This window comes from Gossypium arboreum, chromosome 7 (assembly GCF_025698485.1).
Source record: "Gossypium arboreum isolate Shixiya-1 chromosome 7, ASM2569848v2, whole genome shotgun sequence".
Lineage (NCBI taxonomy): Eukaryota > Viridiplantae > Streptophyta > Magnoliopsida > Malvales > Malvaceae > Gossypium > Gossypium arboreum.
In genome coordinates, this window is record NC_069076.1 from 102,384,307 (window position 1) to 102,406,685 (window position 22,379).

General features: G+C 30.1%; 2 protein-coding genes across 2 annotated transcripts; both read right to left on the bottom strand.

Moving 5' to 3' along the window:
- Positions 1 to 858: 858 nt before the first annotated feature.
- On the bottom strand, positions 859 to 4,861 carry LOC108456134 (uncharacterized vacuolar membrane protein YML018C). Its single transcript, XM_017754767.2, has 8 exons — positions 4,402 to 4,861; positions 3,107 to 3,496; positions 2,674 to 2,885; positions 1,941 to 2,011; positions 1,747 to 1,848; positions 1,486 to 1,603; positions 1,253 to 1,388; positions 859 to 1,154 (listed from the first exon to the last, which is right to left on the bottom strand). The coding sequence occupies exons 1-8, from the start codon at positions 4,480 to 4,482 to the stop codon at positions 1,092 to 1,094; spliced, it is 1,173 nt and encodes a 390-aa protein (XP_017610256.1). The 5' UTR covers positions 4,483 to 4,861; the 3' UTR covers positions 859 to 1,091.
- Positions 4,862 to 14,456: 9,595 nt separating this feature from the next.
- LOC108475116 (ACT domain-containing protein ACR2) lies at positions 14,457 to 17,548 on the bottom strand. The gene is made up of 8 exons (XM_053031224.1): positions 17,074 to 17,548; positions 16,916 to 16,984; positions 16,756 to 16,807; positions 16,577 to 16,691; positions 16,427 to 16,494; positions 15,349 to 16,032; positions 15,161 to 15,265; positions 14,457 to 15,023 (listed from the first exon to the last, which is right to left on the bottom strand). Exons 2-8 carry the CDS (start codon positions 16,981 to 16,983, stop codon positions 14,649 to 14,651), a joined length of 1,467 nt encoding a protein of 488 aa, XP_052887184.1. The 5' UTR covers position 16,984; positions 17,074 to 17,548; the 3' UTR covers positions 14,457 to 14,648.
- Between the last annotated feature and the right edge of the window lie 4,831 nt (positions 17,549 to 22,379).

Here is a 22,379-nt window from a genome sequence, read left to right on the forward strand (position 1 = left end):
AATTCTTTTAGTTGTTAATATTCATATCAAGAATTTTAATTTAGGGTTTTCATTAAACAATAAAAAATCTAATCTTTTGTTTTTCAGTATTGAATAAAAGAGATAGAAGAATGCAAAGAAGACATACCCGAACCCTCCATTGAATCCATTTTTATGAAGCAGTCAATTTGATTTCAACTATTTTGATCTTAATAATAGTTTTTCCAATCAAATGAAAAAAAAAACCATTGAAAAAAAGAAGAAACTGAAGAAAAATTAAAAAGAAGAGATGAATAGATTTTTTTAATTAAAAATCTATTTTCGTCCCATTTAAAAATCCAAGTTGACATCTAAAATCTAGTTGGACTGCCACGTAGGATTACAGTTAGAGAGATAACGAAACTTAACAGTAGAGTGATCACTTCGTAACAAAATAGTATCATAAGTGACTAAAATGTAACATTTCAAACATAAGTGACTAAAATGTAACCTGAGGCAAATAAAAGTGACTATTTTTGTAGATTACCCTTCAAATTAACCATCACAATAATATAATTTACTTTATAAAAACAATAATCTTTAAATTATTTCCTTTATTTTATAAAAATAACTATCTTTAAATTATTTCTCAACTAAATTAATGTTTAATTAATTTATGACATCTAACTTAATATAAAATTTTAATTAACTTTTATCATTTCTCAACATGACATCAATCCGGAGTAAGTTGAAATAATAGTATAGAGCAGATAAATCAATTCGTCTAAAGAAAACTGTAGAATGCCGTTTCAAATCCACCACATGAAGGGAGAAAACACATCTTTTCATTAAAGAGAAAATATCTTACAATTAAGGCTCAATGAAAAAACAAATCCAAAATTAAAAGAAAAAAATTTGAGACTTTTTATTTTTTTTTCAAAAGCAAGAAAAAAGAAAGATATCATTTACAAGATTGAGCACAGGATAAGATTACTTTCATCAATTTCGCAAACAAACCATAGTTCAGTAAAGTTTATACAACAAATGGAGGAGATAATGAGGAGCTCCTTACAAAGAATGAAGATGTGTTCTAATTAAGCTATATGGTTTTGATGATTTGATTTCCCCAAATGCTACAATCCCAACTTTCTTGACATCCAATCTGAAAGATTTGCTATTACAAATCCAGCAAACACCTGCATTTCACCATCATAAAAATACAGTAAAAAGATAGCAACAGAGTTTTCTTACAAAAATCTAATATACCGACATTGTCTTCATCAGTGGAATTTACCTGAGCTGAGCCAAGAATGTAAATTGCCGAGTAATGACGGCCGTGAATGAGCATATCAGCCACCATTGCAAGAGGGATGGTAAGTGACATGCCTAATGTGGCTACTAGAGGAGTCGTCCACACAACACATAAGGCCCTAGAGAAGAGACGAATTCGAACAAAGATTAAGAATGTGTCAAACAAGAAAACCGTGACAGTTTGGAGCTGGAAGCAATTGGGAAAAGGGTGCATACCAAAAATAGTCAGAGAGGACACTTCCAACAAAGCCGTTTGCGAGGACTACTTCATCCAATTTAGCAGAGTGTGGAATTGTAAATTTGGGTTCTATTCCCAAGGCTGTCAAAGGCCAAACTGAAACAGTATTTATAGGAATGATTAGTATGGTGATTAAACCTCGGGAAAGCGGGATACACTCTTGAGCAGAAAGTCCACTGATTTTTACAATAATTTAGAAACCGACAATGGCATAGATTACCAAATCAAACAACTCTTACCAAGCCACCATAGTGCTACAAGTGTAAAGAGTCCAATATATCCAAACAATTTTTGAACATCAACCCTTTCTCCTTCCTCGCCTGCAAACTTCTTAAGCAGAACTGCAACATATTGGAGAAATGGAAGAGAATATCACAATTTGCCTTTAGAATGGATAATAGTGAATGAATTAAAATAAGATACTCAGCCAGACCTGTAAATAACCCATATGACATGGCTGATAGGAGGCCAAAAAGATCGCCAACAAGAGAGCGTTTCCCATTGCTAAACACAAACATTAACTGTCAATGTTAAAAACATACATCACAAAGAGCAAGCTAATAAATAAAAAACCCCTAAGCACTAATAATAGCATATCCAATGAAACATATAACAACCGAACTGAACACTCAAACAACATGCATGATGCTGCTACAGTTACAGCCAAATGGAAGTACCATTAATTACAATATCGAAATGCTTTTAGTCAAAGTAATTTACTTTCAGCTGACTTTTTGGCCAAGTGAAAGAGATCTTCTACAGGATGAAACTTAATTATCACTTTTCATTTGATAATAACAAAAGCCCTGCAGTTCATCAAAGCAAGCAAGAAATATTTCAATTATAGAAGAAAGCCATCCCAATCACTAAAAAGCGTTTCTTTACCACAATCGAGAATACTGTTGCAGAAAGATGTAATGATTAACTAAACTGCTTTAAAAGAAACCAAAGCTACACTTGCAAAAAGAACTTCCGAGGCTGTATATAATCCACTAACTCTCTTGTTCAAAATATAGTGGCTTTGCATAAGCATATAGCATGTATATCAGGTATACATGAATGGATATTTATGATAAATGGCATAGAGTTTTAGCAAGACAGCATAATCCTGAATAACAAGCACCAAGGTTATACATGCTAAGAAATTAAAGATGCAAGGAACTTACGCAGAACCTATAGAATCATCAGCAGCCCAAGTTTTTCCCAGAGTGGTCATGACAACACCAGCCATGCTGACAAATACAGCAACCACCTTTGCAACATTTAATGAATCTTGACCCAGAAAAGCACCAATAAAAAGTGTAAAAAGTCCTGAAGTAGAGGACAGCACTGTTGTACTTGCAACACTTGTACGTGCAAGAGCAGCATTTGATAAATACTGCAACAACCAAACACCATTATCAATAACTCTTTTAGTTCCTTTCTTCATATGATTCATATCCAAAATTACTGCAGAATCTTTCCCGGTACAACTCTGGAGAATCCTTTGCTTAATTTCCAAAGATACAGCGCCAAACTTAACTTGAGGCTAAACTTTAACAAAAAAAAAAACGTGAAAAAGAAAAGACAGATACAAAAAAATTGCCTTGCAATTATTACCTCTGTTACAAACCAGATAGGAGCAATATAAAATCCAATGGTAGCAATCTCACTTGTAGTAAGCTGTTTGTCCTGTTTCAGAAACTGCACTTCATCTTTTTGTTTAGAAACCAACGGCTTACCCTCTATGTGAGGTGAAAAATCTGCATCACTGTCCTTCCTAACCAAAGTCCCTTGAAGTTCCATTTCATATATTTTGTGCCTTAGAGGAGAATTGAGTTCGTTGGAAGTCTCATCTGTGCTTTCTATATCTTTAACAGTTTTAGAAGAACGACGTCTTAGCAAGTTACATACCCAATCCTTTATAAACGCTATTGGAAGGTAAATTACCATAAGAGAAGCTCCAAGATATGTAACCGCAAATGGCTGCTTATAGTCAGCAAAGATATCCTGTATGCAAGATATCAGTTAGTCTGAATTGACTTAGCTTTGAAACTGTGTAATGCATTCCAGAAACATGATAACATGCAAGAATTTGGAGTTCGAAAAAGAACACAAAGCCCCAAAAATGTTCTAATCAACAACCATATAAAGCCCTCAAAATTGCACTTAGATATTATAAATGCATGGATTCTTCATTTTGAGAGCTAAATAGAACTGAATTTTAACAGGTTTCAATCATTCATTGGCATTAAGTAATAATTGCATCTATGAGCTTGGAATAGCTGACATCGTGAAATACCATTAAATGCTATTCTTTCCTGAAAAGCAATTAAGAAACGTATTCCACCATTTAAAAATTAAATAAATAAAAAGACAGCCAATCAAGAATGAATTATGCAAACATATGACTAAGGCGAATTAGAAATGAAATAAAACCTAATTAATTAATTAACAATCAATATGAAAACATACGATGGGTTAATGAAATTAAATCGAAATACTATAACCAAAATTAATCAATACAAACACAACCGGTACGAAAATCGAAATATATTCGAAACTAGACCAAATAAATTCTTACAGGAGGCAAAAATAATGAGACTTAAACTAGAACAGAACACGAATAGAAGCCATAGATGATTCCCACATGATGGGACTTGAAACTGGAGGCTCAAGCGCCCAGGCCGGCAAAACAGCCAAGCCTCATTGGCATAAGGAAAGAACTTTTAAACGTTGAATTGTACATGAAATGTTAATAATTGCAGCAACCTAAAACAAACCAAATCATAAATAGAAGATGAACTAATTGATCAAGGACGCCCACAAATGCATAGTTATGGATAATTCAATTAAAATTAACAACTGAAATTCGGAGAATTTTTTTATAAAAAACAGAAGAAAAGAAAACTAACCTGGGTTACTTCTGCAGAAGTTACCCAAATAACAACAACGGTACCTATCAAGAACAAGCCAGCCTTATATCTCAAACCCATTACAGATCAGAGAAAGACCAAGATTCGGAAAAAAAGAAAAAGAAAAAGAAAAAAAAGAGAGAACACAGGGATTTCAAAGATCTAACAGCTACAGCTAGATCTTTAAGCAAATTTTGGGGTTTTTGATCCGCCACCGACAAAGTAAATGTAAGATCCAAAATGGCGCAGGCTTCAATATTGAATCTTCAAGGAAAAGGAGATAGAATTGTAGGAGGCGGCAGGTATGGTATAGCCAAAAGAGGAGGGAAGACTCGCGAATACTACCCAAAAACAAAAAGTCTTATTAACTAAAACAAGAGAGAGAGAGAAGGATTAAATTGTAAATCAATTTCTCCTTTGCGGCAATTTAACTTTTCTTTTCTTGTTTTGCTCGTGGGTCAAAATGACACGACTCATATGATAATTATTTAAAAATAAAAGGTCTTATTCTAAATTTAGTCCCTTTATATTTAATTTATGATCGATGTAATTTACAAAAATTAAGGATAATCAGTTATTGGTAAACACATTTTAAAGATACAAATTGTTACTTAATTAGGTGAATTTTAGATTCGAAAAAATTAAAGTATAAAGATTAGTTTGTTATGGGTAAAAGTACTATGGACATCTTTGTTTAAGAGTTAGATTGCAATTCGCTCATTTTACTAAAAAATAAGTAAATCAGTCTCTGTAAGATTAAATAGTAAATTGGTCTTTCAATTACAAATTTCATTCATATTTACTATTAAGAACTGAGTTCTTGTATATTAGCATGAGATACATATGACACATCATGTATCACTGTTTAGTCATTCTATCAGCCATGGCAGCTTTTAATAATAGAAATTGATAAAAAATTTAACAAAAATAATCAATTTGCTTATTAATCTAATGTACATGAATTAATTTACTCATTTTTTTAATAGAGGAGCAAAATGCAATCTCACGCTTAGTACAACAACCTCCATAATAGCCATACCAATGTTATGAAATTTAGAAATATACTAAAATAAGAATATTAATTTGAAAATTTTGTTTTATTTGCACTTTAGAAAGAATCCAGCCAGTTAATTAGAATTTCTTAATAAAATAATTTCCCAAATATAACTTTCCTGATCTACAGTCCATAAAAAGATAGAATACACTAATCTATATGATTCAAAATTTTAAACATTATCCTTATTATAAGTTATTATTATATTTGCTATATTTTTATATAATGTTAAAAATTATTTATAGTTCCTCTCTATTCATTTAATAAGAGGATAATGCGTTTTATCACATTAAAACTCATATCTTCCTACTTCAATAATAATACACATATCGATTGAACTAAGACTCAATCCATTCGATTTGAAAAAGTTAAAAGCTGGTGAATTAATTCTTTTTTATTGGATAAGTTATTTTATTGCCTTTAATTTCTTTTCAGTTAGGAGGTTTATTTTATGTTAGATATGGCCAAAAAAACGTTTCATTTTCAGTTAGATGTTTATTTTTATTTTAATGTCTTGTCTTCAATTAATTTCAGTTTGATGCTTTTCTGTTTCTTTGTCACCGCTTCAATTCTGAAATCAATGGAATCATAATAATATTTATTTAGTGATTAATAACGTCATCTCCGAAATTAAATTCGGAATGAATTTTTTGGTGTTTATTCAACATCATCTACTGTTTCAAAAATACACGAAGTTTTCCCTTTTGAGGTCAAGAGTCAAACACTGCTCTCTTCAGGTCAGCCATAAATTCATCTGAACTTTGCAATTAAATCTAAAATGTTATAGAAAGGTTAAATTTTACAATTAAATTTAAAATTTTTATCCTGCCCTCACAATACAGTACTGATTGTACAAGTAAAATCTGTATAAAATTTACTTCTTCTATTTAATATTTAATTAGAATATGATTTTACAAATCTATAAATAGACATAGTTTATATTCATTTTGTATCATTCAATTTAAAATAGTAAATTTTTCTCTTCTCTGCCCTAGTTTTTCTTAAAATAATTTACACTTAAAATTTTATGTGTTTTATTTTCTTTGCAATACATTGTACTATCGATATTCTATTTTTCACATTATGCATATTTAATTTATCTATATTTACTTCATCAAAATTCATCTTTTACAACCTATAAACATTAATGTAGTGGTAAGACATATTCAAAAAATACAAGTTAAAAATTTAAAACCATATTACTGAGAGAAATAATCTCAAATATTAATCTGAAGCTTTTGAATGCATGAATTTAATGATGAAAACTAAAATTTTTTTATTAATGTTGAAAAGAAAAAGGAAAACCCATAAATTCTAAAATATACTATGAATCCAATGATGAAAACTAACCCTTAATTCTTATAGATCAAATTCTAGATTGCTGAAATGTAATTTACATTTTATATTTCCCCCTATTTTGAAAGTAATCCATTAATACAATGACACCCTTTTACATCGCATTAAAGTGAATGTTACTGACATTTAAAAGATAGATATATTTCATCTGCATTGCATTTTTCAGGGAAACATAAATAAACATAAAGGAGAGAGAGAAAGAGAAAGCTTCATCTTCTTTAAGTGGCCCCTTCAAGAAACGCTATTAAATCTTCTCCTTCACTTGATTTCTATTCATCATTGATAGAAGCTTTTATGGTAAAATGAGAAAGAAAATTATTCAACCTCAATATTTTTTAGAGAAGTTTTTAAAGTATTATTTGTTGGATGGTTGATTCACCCCACAACATTTAAAAGTATAGTCTTTTGGTGAGATTTTTTCTCATACTCTATTGAGAGCCAATTTGTCGTGAGCGATTATTTGAGGAGATTGATTCATAGAGTTAAGAGCACCTCTATCGGTGGCATCTGTAAGACATAGGGGATAGGTGTTAGTCTAGGACAGAGACGAAGTCATAAGGTTATTTTTTGGGGCCAAAATTAAATTATAAAATTTTAAAGAGGTCAAAGTACAATGTTATCTTTGTATATAGTTGTTAATTTAGAATTTTAAAGGGATTAAACTAAAAAATTTCACCTTTGAGGAGACAAAATGAATTTTTACTATTAAACTAATTTATAATTTAAAAAACTTTAATGGATTAAAATAATAATTTATCATTTGGATGAGCAAGGCCCCTGCCTACCCTTTAACGTCGTCCTTGGGATAAGGCGTATAGGCTCAAGTTTATGGTTTGAGTCCCCTAGCGCATAGGTGAAGTAATTTACATAATTAAACTCACACCTTATATTAACTCATATAATTTGAGTATTGCAGATAGCAACAACCAACGCATTCCCAACACTATGAACCTGCCTCCATGAGCTAGCTCAAATCTCATTAGCTCTCGACAAAGCATGAGAGACAAAACCCCACCAAAAGACAATATCTTCGATTGTTAGGGGATCAATCAACTATTCAACGAATGATATTTTAAAAACTTCTTTTAAAAAAAATAAACCTTCAACAAAAATATATTTATGAACTCGTATTAATTCATTTGTATTAAAAAAAAAAACAAGTCAAACCCATTTTCTTAATAAGAACTAAGAATTTTTCTTTTTGGTAAAAATAAACTTTATCTTCAGAGATAAAAGCTTACGTTGATAGGGTTCCTAATAATGATTCCACCAATAAAAAAATATTACATACTATATAATCCAAAATTTAATACTACATAAACAAAAATCTAACGTCCTCAAAATAATATAATTTTTCACAAACAATAAAATTATATAATATGAAATCAAACTCGATCATTAGATTTAACAAAAAAAAAACATCACAATAACTTCACTTTTACTACAAGCTTATTAAGAGGTAAATGTTGGCCACGAGTTTTAAAGTTGTTCTATACCCAAAGTAAAAATCAAACTTTTGACCACTAATTAAAATAGGTAAGATCCTTATATTTCATTTAACTCTCGTGATTATTTTTAATTGTTTTTTTTAGGAGCCAAACGGCTTTGATGATTTGTACCAACCAGCTAAGCTAAAAATAATAATAATTAATGGAGATGACGGAAAGTATTAGGTTGAGTAATAAATAAAACACAATTGAATAATACAAGGATGATTTACAAAATTTTACCTTCTAGAAAAAAAAATTGTTTCACATTTACATCATTTTCCTAGCCACAATTCATTTTAATTAGACAAGTTTTTCAAACTTGGATTCAATTAGTCACATCAATTTTTCTCGATCGATTTATTTAGTTTAATTGATTAAATTATAAAAAACGGTATAAAAATAAAAGATAGAAAAAAAATTATTTAACCGAATATTTGAACTTGATTCGATTGGCCTATATTACTCGACTAATTCTTGATACAACCAATTCAATTAACCGATCAAATCTGATTTTGAAAACAATGAAACTAGTGCTGGAACTTAGTACATTGGCTTGGTTTTTGTTTAAAATTAGTATATAAACTGGAACTACTTTTTTTAAAAAAAATATTTTCATCTTTTAGAAAAAGATATTATTTTAAAAAATAGATGTTTTTTTGTTTTCATTATATTAAATAAGAAAACCGATCACCTATTTTTATGAGTCTTAACTTAATTAGTATGGTATTGTTGCTAGGAGGACGTAAATTTAAGCGTGTTGAAGCGCATTATCTTTTTATTTATAGATTAAGGAGGGACTATGAATAACTTTAAGTATTGTATAAAAAAAAAAGTAGATATGATAAAAGAACCTATAATATTAAAAAAATATTTAAAATGGAATGTATTTATTGATATTCCTCGGTACATGGCATATTCTAGAGAGTTGTTTATTTCATTTGATTTATTAGAGTATTTTATGGAACTACATTTCAGTCATGCTCTTTTGGAGTAAGAAACTAAAATAAAACTAAACTATGGCAACGATGAGATTGTTGTTTAAGCATCATGGAAAGTGTGACCCTCCTTTCTCCAAATTTATGTCTCCTTGTTCTCTTTTTGTGATAATTCATTAGGATTTATTATGATAGATGTTTTGTAATATGCATAAAAAATTAATTTATATAAAAAATATGTTTCAAGTCCTTATACTTTTTATGTATTTGGAACCACTCTCTTTACTTATATTTTTAAGAATTTAATTTTTCCACTTTTAAATTTAAAAATATAAGTTCAACCGTTAATTTTGTTAAATTCAATACTGTGCTATTTTAAAATAAGAAAAATACTCAGTTGATAGTGGGGTGAAGTCAAAAAATCTTTTTGGGGAGGGACAAAATTAAATTATAATTTTTTATGAGAACTAAGATACAATTTTATCAGTATTTTTATAAGGACTAAATCCTAATTTTATCATTATTGGGGCCAAAATATAATTTTACTATATATTAACTTATAACTTTATAAATTCCAGAGGGTTTGAAGGGTAATTTTTTCATTTTAGGGGGATGGGTCCCTACTAGCCCATCGATGTCGCCGTGCCTAGTAGCCATATAACAACAAAGAAAATAACATTGTAATTAGGGATAAAGCCAAAAAATAATAATTTGGGGATGAAATTAAGTTATATATTTTTATGATAGTAAACACCACCATTTTTAGTAAATTATATATTTATAAATTTTAAAGGATTAAATTAAATTTTTATCATTTAGAGATCAATATATAATTTTACTATTATTAATTTAAAATTTTATAAATTATAAAAGAACTTAAAAAGAAATATCCCACTTTAAAGAGGATGGGTCTCCTGCCAACTCCTTTCTTTATCTTGATTGAACTTATATTTAATAAAATAAATTTATTTTAAAAAATAAAGGGATTAAATTTTAATTATGTAATACTTTTTTTTTATATGGCGTAATGGGATGGTATTTAAAAATTGTTAATTGCTTATCTTCATGGTTGGTATATTACATCAAAGGCCACTCAGCTGGAATGTGGTTACCAAATGGCAATGCATAATATGGTAGGTGGCTATTAACTTTTCCACTTACAAGTTGCAATTATTTTATTATTCTTTTATACGAAATTGCAAAAGAATTCTCTTTAGCATTCCTATATTATGGGATCAATATAGGTTAATTGCATAAAACATCTTCAAATTATGAATAAAATTTTAAATTAGTCTTTAAAATTTTAAATGTTTCAATTGAACCCTTAATTTAAAGTGGCATTCGAATCAAATCCTCCTATCAGGTTAGTCGTAAACTTTGGTTCTAATTGCTAATAACGCAATTAAAAAATATTTTGTTTATGTGTTTGAAAAGGAGATCACGTTAAATCCGTATTGGTAGTTAACGCTAAATATTACAACTGGCCTGACTAAAGGATATAATTGGAACGATAATTTAGTTTGGGGATTCAATTGGAAAGTTTTGAAGTTCAGGAGTCATTTTGAAGTTTGACTCATAGTTTAGGAATGCTTGATACAATTAATCATATATAATATGATAACCTGTCCCATCTCTATTAGTATTAAATTGGTCAAAGTATCCGTTAAGCTCCTCTATCATAACGATTAAATCAAATTAGTCCATATAATATTAAATGAATTAGTTTAGTTCCCATACTATTAAAAATAATAAAATAAAATCATATTTTAATAGAATTAATAATTATTGTTTAGAAAATGACATGAAAATTATTATTTTTCATTTATAATTTAATTCTAGATAAAAGATTTCATTTGTAAAAACTATTAAAGCTTTCAAAATATTATCTCTATTAGATAATAAATGATATTTTTAAACAGAAAATATTATCTGTCTTAAAATTTAGTCTTATTTGATTTTTTAATGATATAGAGATTAAATTAATTAATTTAATAGTAAAAGGACTACTTTAGTACAGTCCCTATAATAGATGACTTGTCACGTATTTTCACCATATTAAATTTGATGGTTTTTGGCCAAAGTTGAAAAAAAAATCATGTCAATCACGCTACTAATTTAATGGCAAAACTTATGTAGCTTTCAAATTAATTAGGGTTGGATTCTATGTTTGTAAATCTATTTTCCCTTCCAATTATTTACTTGTTTATATTATTTGTTAAGCTTTGTTTGAGTTACGATATTCAAACGGTCGGTTCGACTATTAACTGGATTATATAATTATTTAATTGTTAACCGAATTAAATTTTAAAAAAATAATTGTACTGAATTTTATATATTTTTATTTTTAGTTAAAATAATTATGAAATATATAAAAAAACATAATATATGTTTTTGTCTTGAAAGTTAACTGAATAAACTAAAATTTTATATCTTAAAACACTATATAATTAATCGAAATATATATTTTTATCTTGAAAGTTAACCAAATTAACCAAAATTTTATGTTTTGAAACAATACATAATCGAAACAATACATAAATCTTGAAATTAATACATAATTAACACATAATATTAATTATCAAGTTCAGTTAATTCAATTAATTACCCAATTTCGAACCAAATTAACCGATAATTAAAATTTCAAAAGACCATTAATCAACCTTCGATCACACTAAATTTGATCACTGATCGATTAACCGAATTAAATCGTTTCGACCAATTAATTCAATTTTAACTGAAATTTAAACACTCTTAATTTAACCACCAACTTAATTAGAAAATTAACAAATGATTAACTTTTAAAACAAAAATAAGTCAATTTATTTAAAAATTAAAAAAAAATTCAGTGGCACAAAAATTTAAACTATTAACATTACCAACACACGAAAATTTAATTAACAATTTAATTTTGTTATTTTTATTACTTTATCAATAATTATTATTTAAAAAAATTAGTGCTTAAATATTTAAAATTTTAATATATATTTAAAAACTCACATAGAAAAATTGTTCCTCTTGGCACGTATAATGGATCGATAAAGCTCATAATAAAGACAACGTACCTTGAAATAATTCTGTGATATAAGCTTTTGTTTTTGCTTTTGTTGATGGTACAACTATCGTGATTTAACAATTAGGTGAAATATATTATAGACCTATCTAATTCCATTCAGAACCAAAGACAAATGCGTTACATAAATAGTGAAGATCATGTATGTTTTATAGTGTCTTCAATTTTAATAAGCTAATTATTTATATAATATTTATATATTCGTCTTATATTAATATTGTTTTTACCATATTTTAAATTTTACAAATAGTTAATATATTGTTTGGTATCTAAATTTAATTTTAATGTTTAATTTGACACTCGGATCAAATAATATCACGTGGTTTTATGAATATTTGACATGTATTGAATGTTAAATTTAAACTCAAATATTTAAATTAGACAAAAAACTTAAATAGTATTAAATTAAAAAACTTTAATACCAAATTTAATAATAAAACTAAATTAATTATTAAAATCAAATTTAGATATATTAAACCTTTTAAAATATAATATTTTTGGAAGAAGTCAAACTAGCAACGTATATTGGTTTGCTTGCCAGACATTTTAGTTCAAAGTTGTCTGCTGAATGTGTAACATTCGATCCTAAAAATGGGTCATGAATAAATATTTTTTTCATTCTTCATTGCTTTTCTTGTTTAATAAATTTTCTTTTGAAAGTGTTTGTTTTGTATAAATTTTTTAATTTTGTTTATGCATGTAGTATTATTTTTACAAGTGATTTTAGAAATTATTTTGTCGTCATATTCTCGAGTTTGATAGATACTTAGTTTTTTTGTCAATTCTATCATCACTTTGGACCATTCAAGTTGATTTTTTTATCATGATAGGTACTTACAGTCAATTCAAATATATTGTACTTGAGTTGGGATAAAATTGATTGTTAATTTATCCTAATATTATATTAATGTTGAGGTTGAAGGTTTTATATGTATTGTTATGAAATTTATTTTTCATCATCGACAACAAATCATTCAATGAATTAATGATTGATATTTCTCATTCAATGAATTAATGATCTTTCTTTTTTTTTAAAAAAAAAATCAATTTTTTGATATAGTGAAAACTGAGTTTTGTGGGCTAGTCCGAGGTTTTGTGTTATGTTGCTCTTCTCGGGCTTTTGAAAGAAGCTTGTCGGCTTGCGTCTTGTTTCCTTTTGGTACATTCAATCTAGCTCATTTTTCATCTGCAGGTGGTCACTTCGAGATTCTGGACAATGGGTTACTAGATTTAACAGAAACTTGAGAGTCTGTACGATTAGTCAAGTTGATGGCATGCTATGATAAACTCAGGCTCCTTTAAATGGATGTTTGTCGTGTTTAATTTTATAACTGATTATTATTTTTATACTAATTACAAATAAATATACCACTTATTCAAAAGCACCTTCAATCTAAATTAGAACAAAGGATATACAAATGTTGTCCTCGAATATGACAATAGCGCTACTGTCCACATGCTTAATGGTAGGGAAGAGGAGGCTTCCAATTTTTCCATAGCAAGAAGTATACATGAGCTTAAAAAGAGGCAATGGACTACCATTTTGGATTACCCACCTATGGGTTTAGGGAATAAGCTCTTAAAAGATTGTATGGGATTACTTATATGTTTTAGAGTGTTGTGATTTTTTTTAAAAATAAAAATACCTTTAGTACTTCTTGATATCAATATCAAATAAATTAATTTTTCTAAAAAATTAAAATAATTTAATCTTTATCAAATTTGAGAGTGAACAAATTAAGGATAATTATTTATTGAATTAATGTTTTCCATAAATTATATCTAATTTTGATTGGTATAATAACAAATATATCTTTCAAAGTTTACACATTTTGTCAATTTGGTATTGCTTTAACAAATTTAACCCATAAAGTTTGTGTAAATGTTGATACAAAATTTGTAAAATCTTTTAGAATCAAGACCAAATTGACAATATAATAAACATCGAGGGCTAATTTTATTATTATATCAATCAAAATTATGTGTAATTGATTGAAGACATTAACACAGTGATTAATTGTCTTTAGTTACTCACTTTAAAAACTAACATGAATTAAATTGCTTCGATTTTTTTAGAGGGACTCGATATCAAAATTGATATCAAAATTGAAAGGGATTAAAAAGATTTTTTACTGAATTTTTTTAACCCAAAAAAATAAAAGTTTATTTTTATACACAGCATTTCATATGTTATATGTACAAATTTGAATCCTTAGCTTTATATATTTACATATTCCTAGGAGCGATTTCTATGGTTATTCACAAACGAACCCTGTTTTTTTATTTTTTTTATTTACAATCCCTCTCCCTCCATCCAAGTGATTTTATTTAAACGAACTTCACTAATTGGTAGGGATAAAATTATGAGAAAAGCGTTGGATTTGAGACTTAAGAACGTCTCCAAGAGAGAAGAGTCCCGGCGACCTTTGCGGCGGCGAGCTTGACAGGCACCGACCTTGCTGACTGCTGCTGCCACCCCCACCATCGTTCTTCACTTCAAAGTCTATAACGTCGTCCATCTCTTTCTTCACCAACTCCACCACATTTGTGTCGACTTCATTCCCCAAAATGTCTTTCAAGTAGAAAGCATTCACTGCCTTTTCTCCTTGGGTTTTCACATCTGCTCTTACTACACTCAGGCCGTTTTCCCTTAGAACCCGAGTTATGTCCGACAATAACCCGACCCGATTCTCTGCACTCAGTTCTAGTCGAACCCCCTGATTATGATTCATTTGTCATCAGAGAAAATAATAAAATAAATGCATAATTACTTTTTTGGTCCCAAACTTTATAAAAAAATCATTTTAAAGTTGGAGGCAGATTATACCAAAAATAAAAGATTGTAGCATTATACCTCGCAAACCCGTCGCTCAATAGCTGCTTCCAAGCATTTTATAACCTTCTCTTTCTCACTTTCAGAACTCAAAGCGTATCCGTCTACATGTCTTATGAAGTATTCCTTTATTTCATAACAAATGGTAATGCAAATAAGAGAGTTTAAGAGAAATGAAGCAAAAGTTGAAGAGAAAACTATTAATATACCTGCAAGGATCTGCCATCGCGGGAACTGATTGATGCATGGAAAATCACGTATTGCATATCAGTAAGCGTACACACTGTATCAAACATGAGCCTGGGTCTATCTTTACATTCAATGCTGACGATGGAGTACCATTTTTCGTGACAGTTCTCAATTGATACAACCGTTTTTCTTCCTTCTTCATCACCGTCTGATCTTGGTGATGGTGGCGGCGTCATTGCCACAAATTCTGGCCTATGGAAATCACCTGCTGATAGCATAAGTTGGTGTAACCTGCGTTCCACATCGGTCATATTGGTCCCTTCACCAAACTCAGCTGTCTTCACTTCTTGTGGGCTGGCTATTTCCGACTCACTTTGGGTAGGTGTAGTTGTGGCTCGTAGTACAGTGGTGAGGTGGCCCTCGATGGTGGCAAGGCGGTGGGGATCGTCGATCGGGGTGTCGGTGGATTGATCGGAAATGTAGGCCACGCAAGCCAAACGAGCATTGTGGCTCCATGCATGTGCCTCGACAATGTTACAGTGGAGATCAGCTAAGGCTGCTGATATCTCCGAAAATAGACCCGGTCGATCGGTTCCTTTCATTTCTATAGCGGTGTGCTCGCTCAGTTGATCGGAGTTGAATACGTCATTGCGATAGGCCATGGCCTTCACCGTGTTTTCGATCTCTCTAACTGTACCTATGGCCTGTGTCATTAAAATTTTAAGTGAAAACTCTCTTTAGGTAGCATGCATACATGCCCTTTCAAATTAGTCCTAAACTTCGTTATAATTAAAATTTTAAAATAATCAGTATTGTACTAATAAATTTCTTCCATCAACCTAGATGTTGGTTTGGGTGTACCTACTATATTATAAGAACAACTTAGATGTAACATTAAAAGAAAATTTAATTAGCAAACTGTTGACTAGGCTGACGGAAGTACCTCATTGATACAATAATGATATTTCGAGGTCAATTAGAACATTTTGATGTTTGGGACCAAATTAAAATCTCAGTTATAGTTTAGGGACGTTTATTGGAATTAATCCTATGAAATAATTAATAAACATGCAGGCATCGAACTCCTTCCATATTCACCTGCTGGATATAGTTAATTACATTTTGATCTCTGATTTTGTCGCCGTGCTCATCTTTAACATGAAAGACTGCAAATAAAAGACACCAAAATAAGCCCCCAATATATTGTATAAATGAATTAAATCAGTAAGAGGATTAATATATGTATACCATCCATGAACCATCCAGCGTCAGAGGAAATGTAGCTTTTTAAGATGGTAAGATTAATATTTGTCAACACCTGCACCACTTCCAGGAGGATCCCTTGCTTGTTCACGCTATCTACCTGCACATACCATCCATAATCACAATACATACATACATACATGCATGCATGCATGCATGCTTACCTTTATCACCGTGCATTCCTCCATGCTGTCATTGTCAATGCAAACTCTACATCTGAAAGGCAGCCAAGGTATATATATATATATATATATAGGTTCATAAGATGGCCATAAGTCAAATAATACTGTAAAAGTGGTTATATTAAAGGTATAGATTGCTTACGGGGGACCATATATTCTCTCTGGGAGATTATCAAATTCAGGATCAAAGTAAGGCCAACAAACCATCATGCTGCAAATTTATCAAAAAAATATACAACTAAAAACAACAGTCGACACAAACAAACAAACAAACATGTAAGAAAAGCAAGAACAACTTACAGTACAAATGTAGTTTATAAATGACAGTGGAAAAGGGAAAAAAAAAACCAAGCTGATAAACCAACCCAGTAATGGCGCAGATGGTCAGAGAAGAGGAATCGAAGGTGATTTCTTTCAGTCTTTTTTTTCTTTTTTCTTTTTGTCTTGTCTCTTTCTCTTTGAAGAAGAAACAAGGAAGAAGAACACCACGAGAAGAGAGAAAAGACAGCTTCGGTATTCCAAATAGAAGGGAGGAGAAATAGGGGTTGGGTTTTTATTATTATGAGGGTGGTGATTGGCTTATGGTATTAGTAGCTTAGGTTAAATAGAAACAATGTGGAAACCTTAAAACCGAGTGGAGGAGATTGGTTTGAATGAATGCTTTGTGGAAAAGGGTGTGTCTGAGAAGGGACACGTACGAAAGTCAAATGCATTGGTGGTTTTAGCACCATCTTATTGGAATCTCAATTAGGGAATGTTAGAATTTAATATCTTAATTCACGATTTAGCATTTAAGTATAAATATATATATATAGTTATTTTATAGTTAATATATATATTTTAAAAAAATTGTAGGTAAATTTAACTAATGAAAAAGCGTTTTTGGTTAATAAAGAAAAAGTAACGTAATAATTAAATTTATTTAAAATAAAAATAGAAAAGTGTAACATTAAATATTTAAATATTAAAAGCACTTTTAAATTTGATCCATTATCGATTATCCACGTGTTGCTATTAGAACATATCACATGTTATTTTTAAAATTTTTAGTATTATATATATTATATTGATTAAAAATTAAAAAATTAAATATAATATATAAAAAGTTTAAAATAGATTTTTTATAAAATTCTAAAATATATAATTTTAAATTTTAAAAATCAAAATAATATATAAAATGAATATTGTTATAAAAATTTTAAAACAATGTATTTATATTTCAAGTAATTGCAAAAAAAAAAACTTGAAATTTAACTACCTTTTAGAGCTTTATAATTATATAAAAAATATTTTTAGACCTTTTATTGTTTTTTACAATTTTTTACATGTTTTGTAATAATATTATTAGTTTCAACTAATTTCTTTTCAATTATTATATTTTTGTAAATTTTATTTTCATAAATTATATTTCTTTCTAGATTTTATAAATATTTTTATCAAGTTTTATATATTTATTTTAATTTTTATATTTTTAAATGTGTATATATATTTAATAAAAGAAAATATATATATTTTTTTACATAAAGACGCAAATTGACTCTTCCAAAAAATGGACTACAAAATATAATGGAAGCATACTTTAGGTACCAAATTGAGAAATTGAGTGTACTTTAGATATCAAATTGGGACAAAAAAAGTTTAAATATCAAAGTGGAAAAACAAGTATACTTTAGGGGCCAAATTGTGAATTAAGTCAATTTATTATTCATTGAATCATAAATGATATATCGGTTGATGTCAATTTTACATTCGAATTTGAAAAATTTTTGGTGAGCCCGATGCCTGGAGTAACTAAGAGTCTTGACCCCTTAAAATAGGAGATTTATGTTTTAATCCCTTCAAAAGTTATAAATTTATATTTTAATATATCGTAAAATTACATTTTAGCTTTTAAAATGATACAATTTTGATTTAATTATATGAATCTTGACCCCCTTAACTTCATTTTTAATGATATGACATAATATAATTTTACGAGTGATCGTGTGTGGAATTATAGAAGATTATCGATAAATCCAGAGGCGATTTTAAGGGGGGCTGGCATGGGGCCCGACCCCCTTAAAATAAAAAATTATCATTTAGGCTCTCTAATTTTTTTAAAACTTTAAATTAGTAAAGGTAAAATTACATTTTGACCTCTTAAAATTATAAAAATTGGATTTAATCCTTTAAAAATGATAAAGATATAGACTATAAAAAATTAAAATTTCATTCGTACTGGCTTCGCCCATGGCTAAATCAAATATAAATCTTTTAAATATTTTATCTAATTTGAATTGGAACCATCCTGCGGTTTTTGTCAAACCATTAGCACTCTTAAGTCATTTTGCCTACGCCGAGATGGTATCAAACCCTCCATCTTAGCACCAACAAATGGTGTAGAGCATATTCGTAGATCGGAAGAAAATAGAATCAATAACACTTTATTACTACTCTCCAGAATGACATAACAGCCTCGTACACAGGCACCTTAAGGATTAGGAGGAAGGGGGTAGTATTTTGCCACTCGCCAAGCCAAGATTGATTTTCCTAAAGGGGAAGGGTTATCTTGACGTAGGTATGCTTCTGGCCTAGATCAACCTAAGTTAAATGGAGTCTTTACCATCCTGATTAAAAAATCAAACATGAAACTTCATACACCTTAAGATTCATAGGACGAAAAGAGCATTTTTGAGGTCCTTATACTCATTATGCCTAGCATTGAATAGACCGGGTATTCACCCTATCAATATCTCAAATCAATGATGGGTTCGATTCGGATCTTGCCTAAACGGCACCGAATCGGACCGAACCATTTGTCGCTATTGTTCTCTTGTTTTGTTCCTTCAAAGTAATGGAGTAAGACATCGATTTCTCAAAAAGATCAATTCTTTTGATTGCATGATAGACTTCCCTGAAGGATCAGTCACCCAGGCAAACCAACCCTCCTCCAAAAGGAATTGTGCTATGCCCCCCCGATCCCTATAGAGCGAAAGAGCTGCCTGGTGATCCCTAGGTTGCAGCACGTCCGGTCGTTAACTCCTCCCGCCGCTGCCGCCGTTTCTAGGACCGGCCGACGCCTCACCTGCACAGGTACCTACGTAGTGTAGTGTCGGTCGCACATTCAACATAGCGTTCGGACTCATGTGCCTTCCAGAACCAGGGGTCTTCGAGCCTGCTGCGTACGATTAGCCAGCCTTGCGGCGGCAAAAGGATTAGACGTCCCCCCCATGCTACGGTTCCCTGCGGTCCGAACCCGGTGCCGCATTAGGTTAGGGGGCTGGGCGAAAATAGCTCCTCCGCATCCCAAAGCGCGCTGCCCTCCTAGGCGCGCAACACTAAGTAATCCAAGCCAACCCACATTACTGACTAACGGACCATAGAAATAGAAATAGAATAAGTGAAAATTTGCGGACCACAGGTCAAATTCCACCATGATCAAAGGTCAAGTTGGTGGTATTTAATTTGGATCGAGAAGTCCAAGTGTAGTCGAAACTCACAGTGATATTTAGTCGGAAGACAATCCCACGATTGTTATCCCACTGAGTCGCCATCTTCTTATATATCAATCCCCAAGCTATAATCAGACCCTAAACTTCATGATTCATTGGCATGATGTTTCTAAATATAGCCATGAAATGTTGAATTTGAATTTCCTGGGTAGTTCTCAATTCATCAATTATTTCTAAAGAAAAAGGTTGTAATTAGAAGAATCAAGGAGTCAGTGGGTTATAAAGTTCTCAAATCTATATAAAATTTTTATTCAACTAAATTTTTAAAATTCGGTGACAGTTGCAATTGAAAGACCCAAACATCTTATATACAGAGGAAACATATATTTAAAATTCGTAAATATATCAATTTGCACACCTTTACAGCTGTAAATGTATCGTAAGATCATTCAAAGTTAGATTCGAAAATAAGCAGGGAATGCATCCTTGAGTTGGTCGAAGCAAATTTAAGTATATTCATTTCATTTTTAATGGATAAGCTCTAAATCATATCAATTTTTCATCTCATATAAAAGAAATATGAGAGGAAAAGTAAAATGCAATCCAACTATTATTTAAAGAGATTAAAAGAGATTCAAAGTGAGGGATAAATCTGCTTAGTCAAGAATATGCTTCCGATATGGTTGTTGAAATGGAAATGCTTATTACATATTTCAGCCCTCATTCACTGTACAAGTCCAATATGTGACTAAAGATTAACATTTATTACAAAAATACTTTCCTTCTGTCTTTGACATTGTTCATTTGAATGGCTTCCGTGTCCATTAATAACTTGTAGAGCATTGCTTAAATTCAAGCTACGAAGCCCACCACAAGTTAATGTTACAGATCAGTGCAAAACATTGCAAATTGCTGTATCAGAGGTTTTTCTTACGGCTCGTCATTGTTTCTGTTTGTAGTAAATCATGCAATGAAGGATCCGAAGAAATTAAAAGAAGTAGAACAAAGTTGTCGAGCAACCTACATTTTAGATTACTGAATTTAGTATCAATTTGAACCTTTAGTTTAATCAAATTACATTATTGAACATTTAGTATTAATAAATTCAGTCACTTTAATTAATTCTCATGAAAAAATTGACTTAAAATTGGCAAGTGACCCAGAACTAATTTTGTTTAGAAAATAAATCAGATCTGCATAATAAATCCACTTTCACAAAATTAGATTGAATGTGCTAGTAATAAAAAAATTTAATGAAATTAAAAGAATATAAATTACATTAAGGTTGGTTTTCAAAAGGTTCTGGTTTACTTAATAGGATGCATTTTGCAGTGGAATGATCACTCCTATTCAAGATAACGATAGCTTGAATCCATTTCAAGGAATTTTTAAATAAGTATGGTTTAGCTCTTCGCATGAAACACCTGAGGGAAGCTGCAGTGCATTTTGAACAGAAAACACGATGTAAATTCGAGGTGATTGTTCTTGATTAACATCAAAGAAATCCCCTCACGATATATACTACCTCCAATAGTGTAAAGATTTCAAGCGCAGGCATGTCGATTGACGGACCAATGGCATTCATGTGTATAACCTAGCTTATTGTTTGGAACACTTAAAGCTTGTGAGTCTCAATGTACTCGCTTAAAATTTATTGAATAAAAGTCAGATTGCATTATTCTTCTAGAAATATAAGAAAAATTCAAAAAGTAAACTAATCATTTTGTTAAAATTTTCATCCATTTCTGTTATTACAAATTGGTTCACGAACGTTGGCATAAAATACATATTATACGTAAAATGTCTTTGTCCGGTTATTCTGTCAATCATGCCAATTTTTAACAGTACAAATAGATGAAAATTTTAATAGAAAGAACCAATTTGCACTTTGACCTAATATATAAAGACTAATTTATCTATTTTTGAAGTAGAAAGAACAAAATATAATCTGATTCATAGTATAAGAACCTCCATAACACTTTTGCCAAGGTCCTTATATACAAGGAAGAATGTTTGGTTTAGGGAAGCTCTTTTCAAACAAGTTATTTTTGTAAGGAGGGAGACAACCTTAATATATAAAGGGTGAGGGTAAAGAATTATCTAGGAATCAAAACCAAAGCTGATGTCAACAAAAAACTTGAATTCAAATATTTTTGCCACTCCATTTAGTCAACA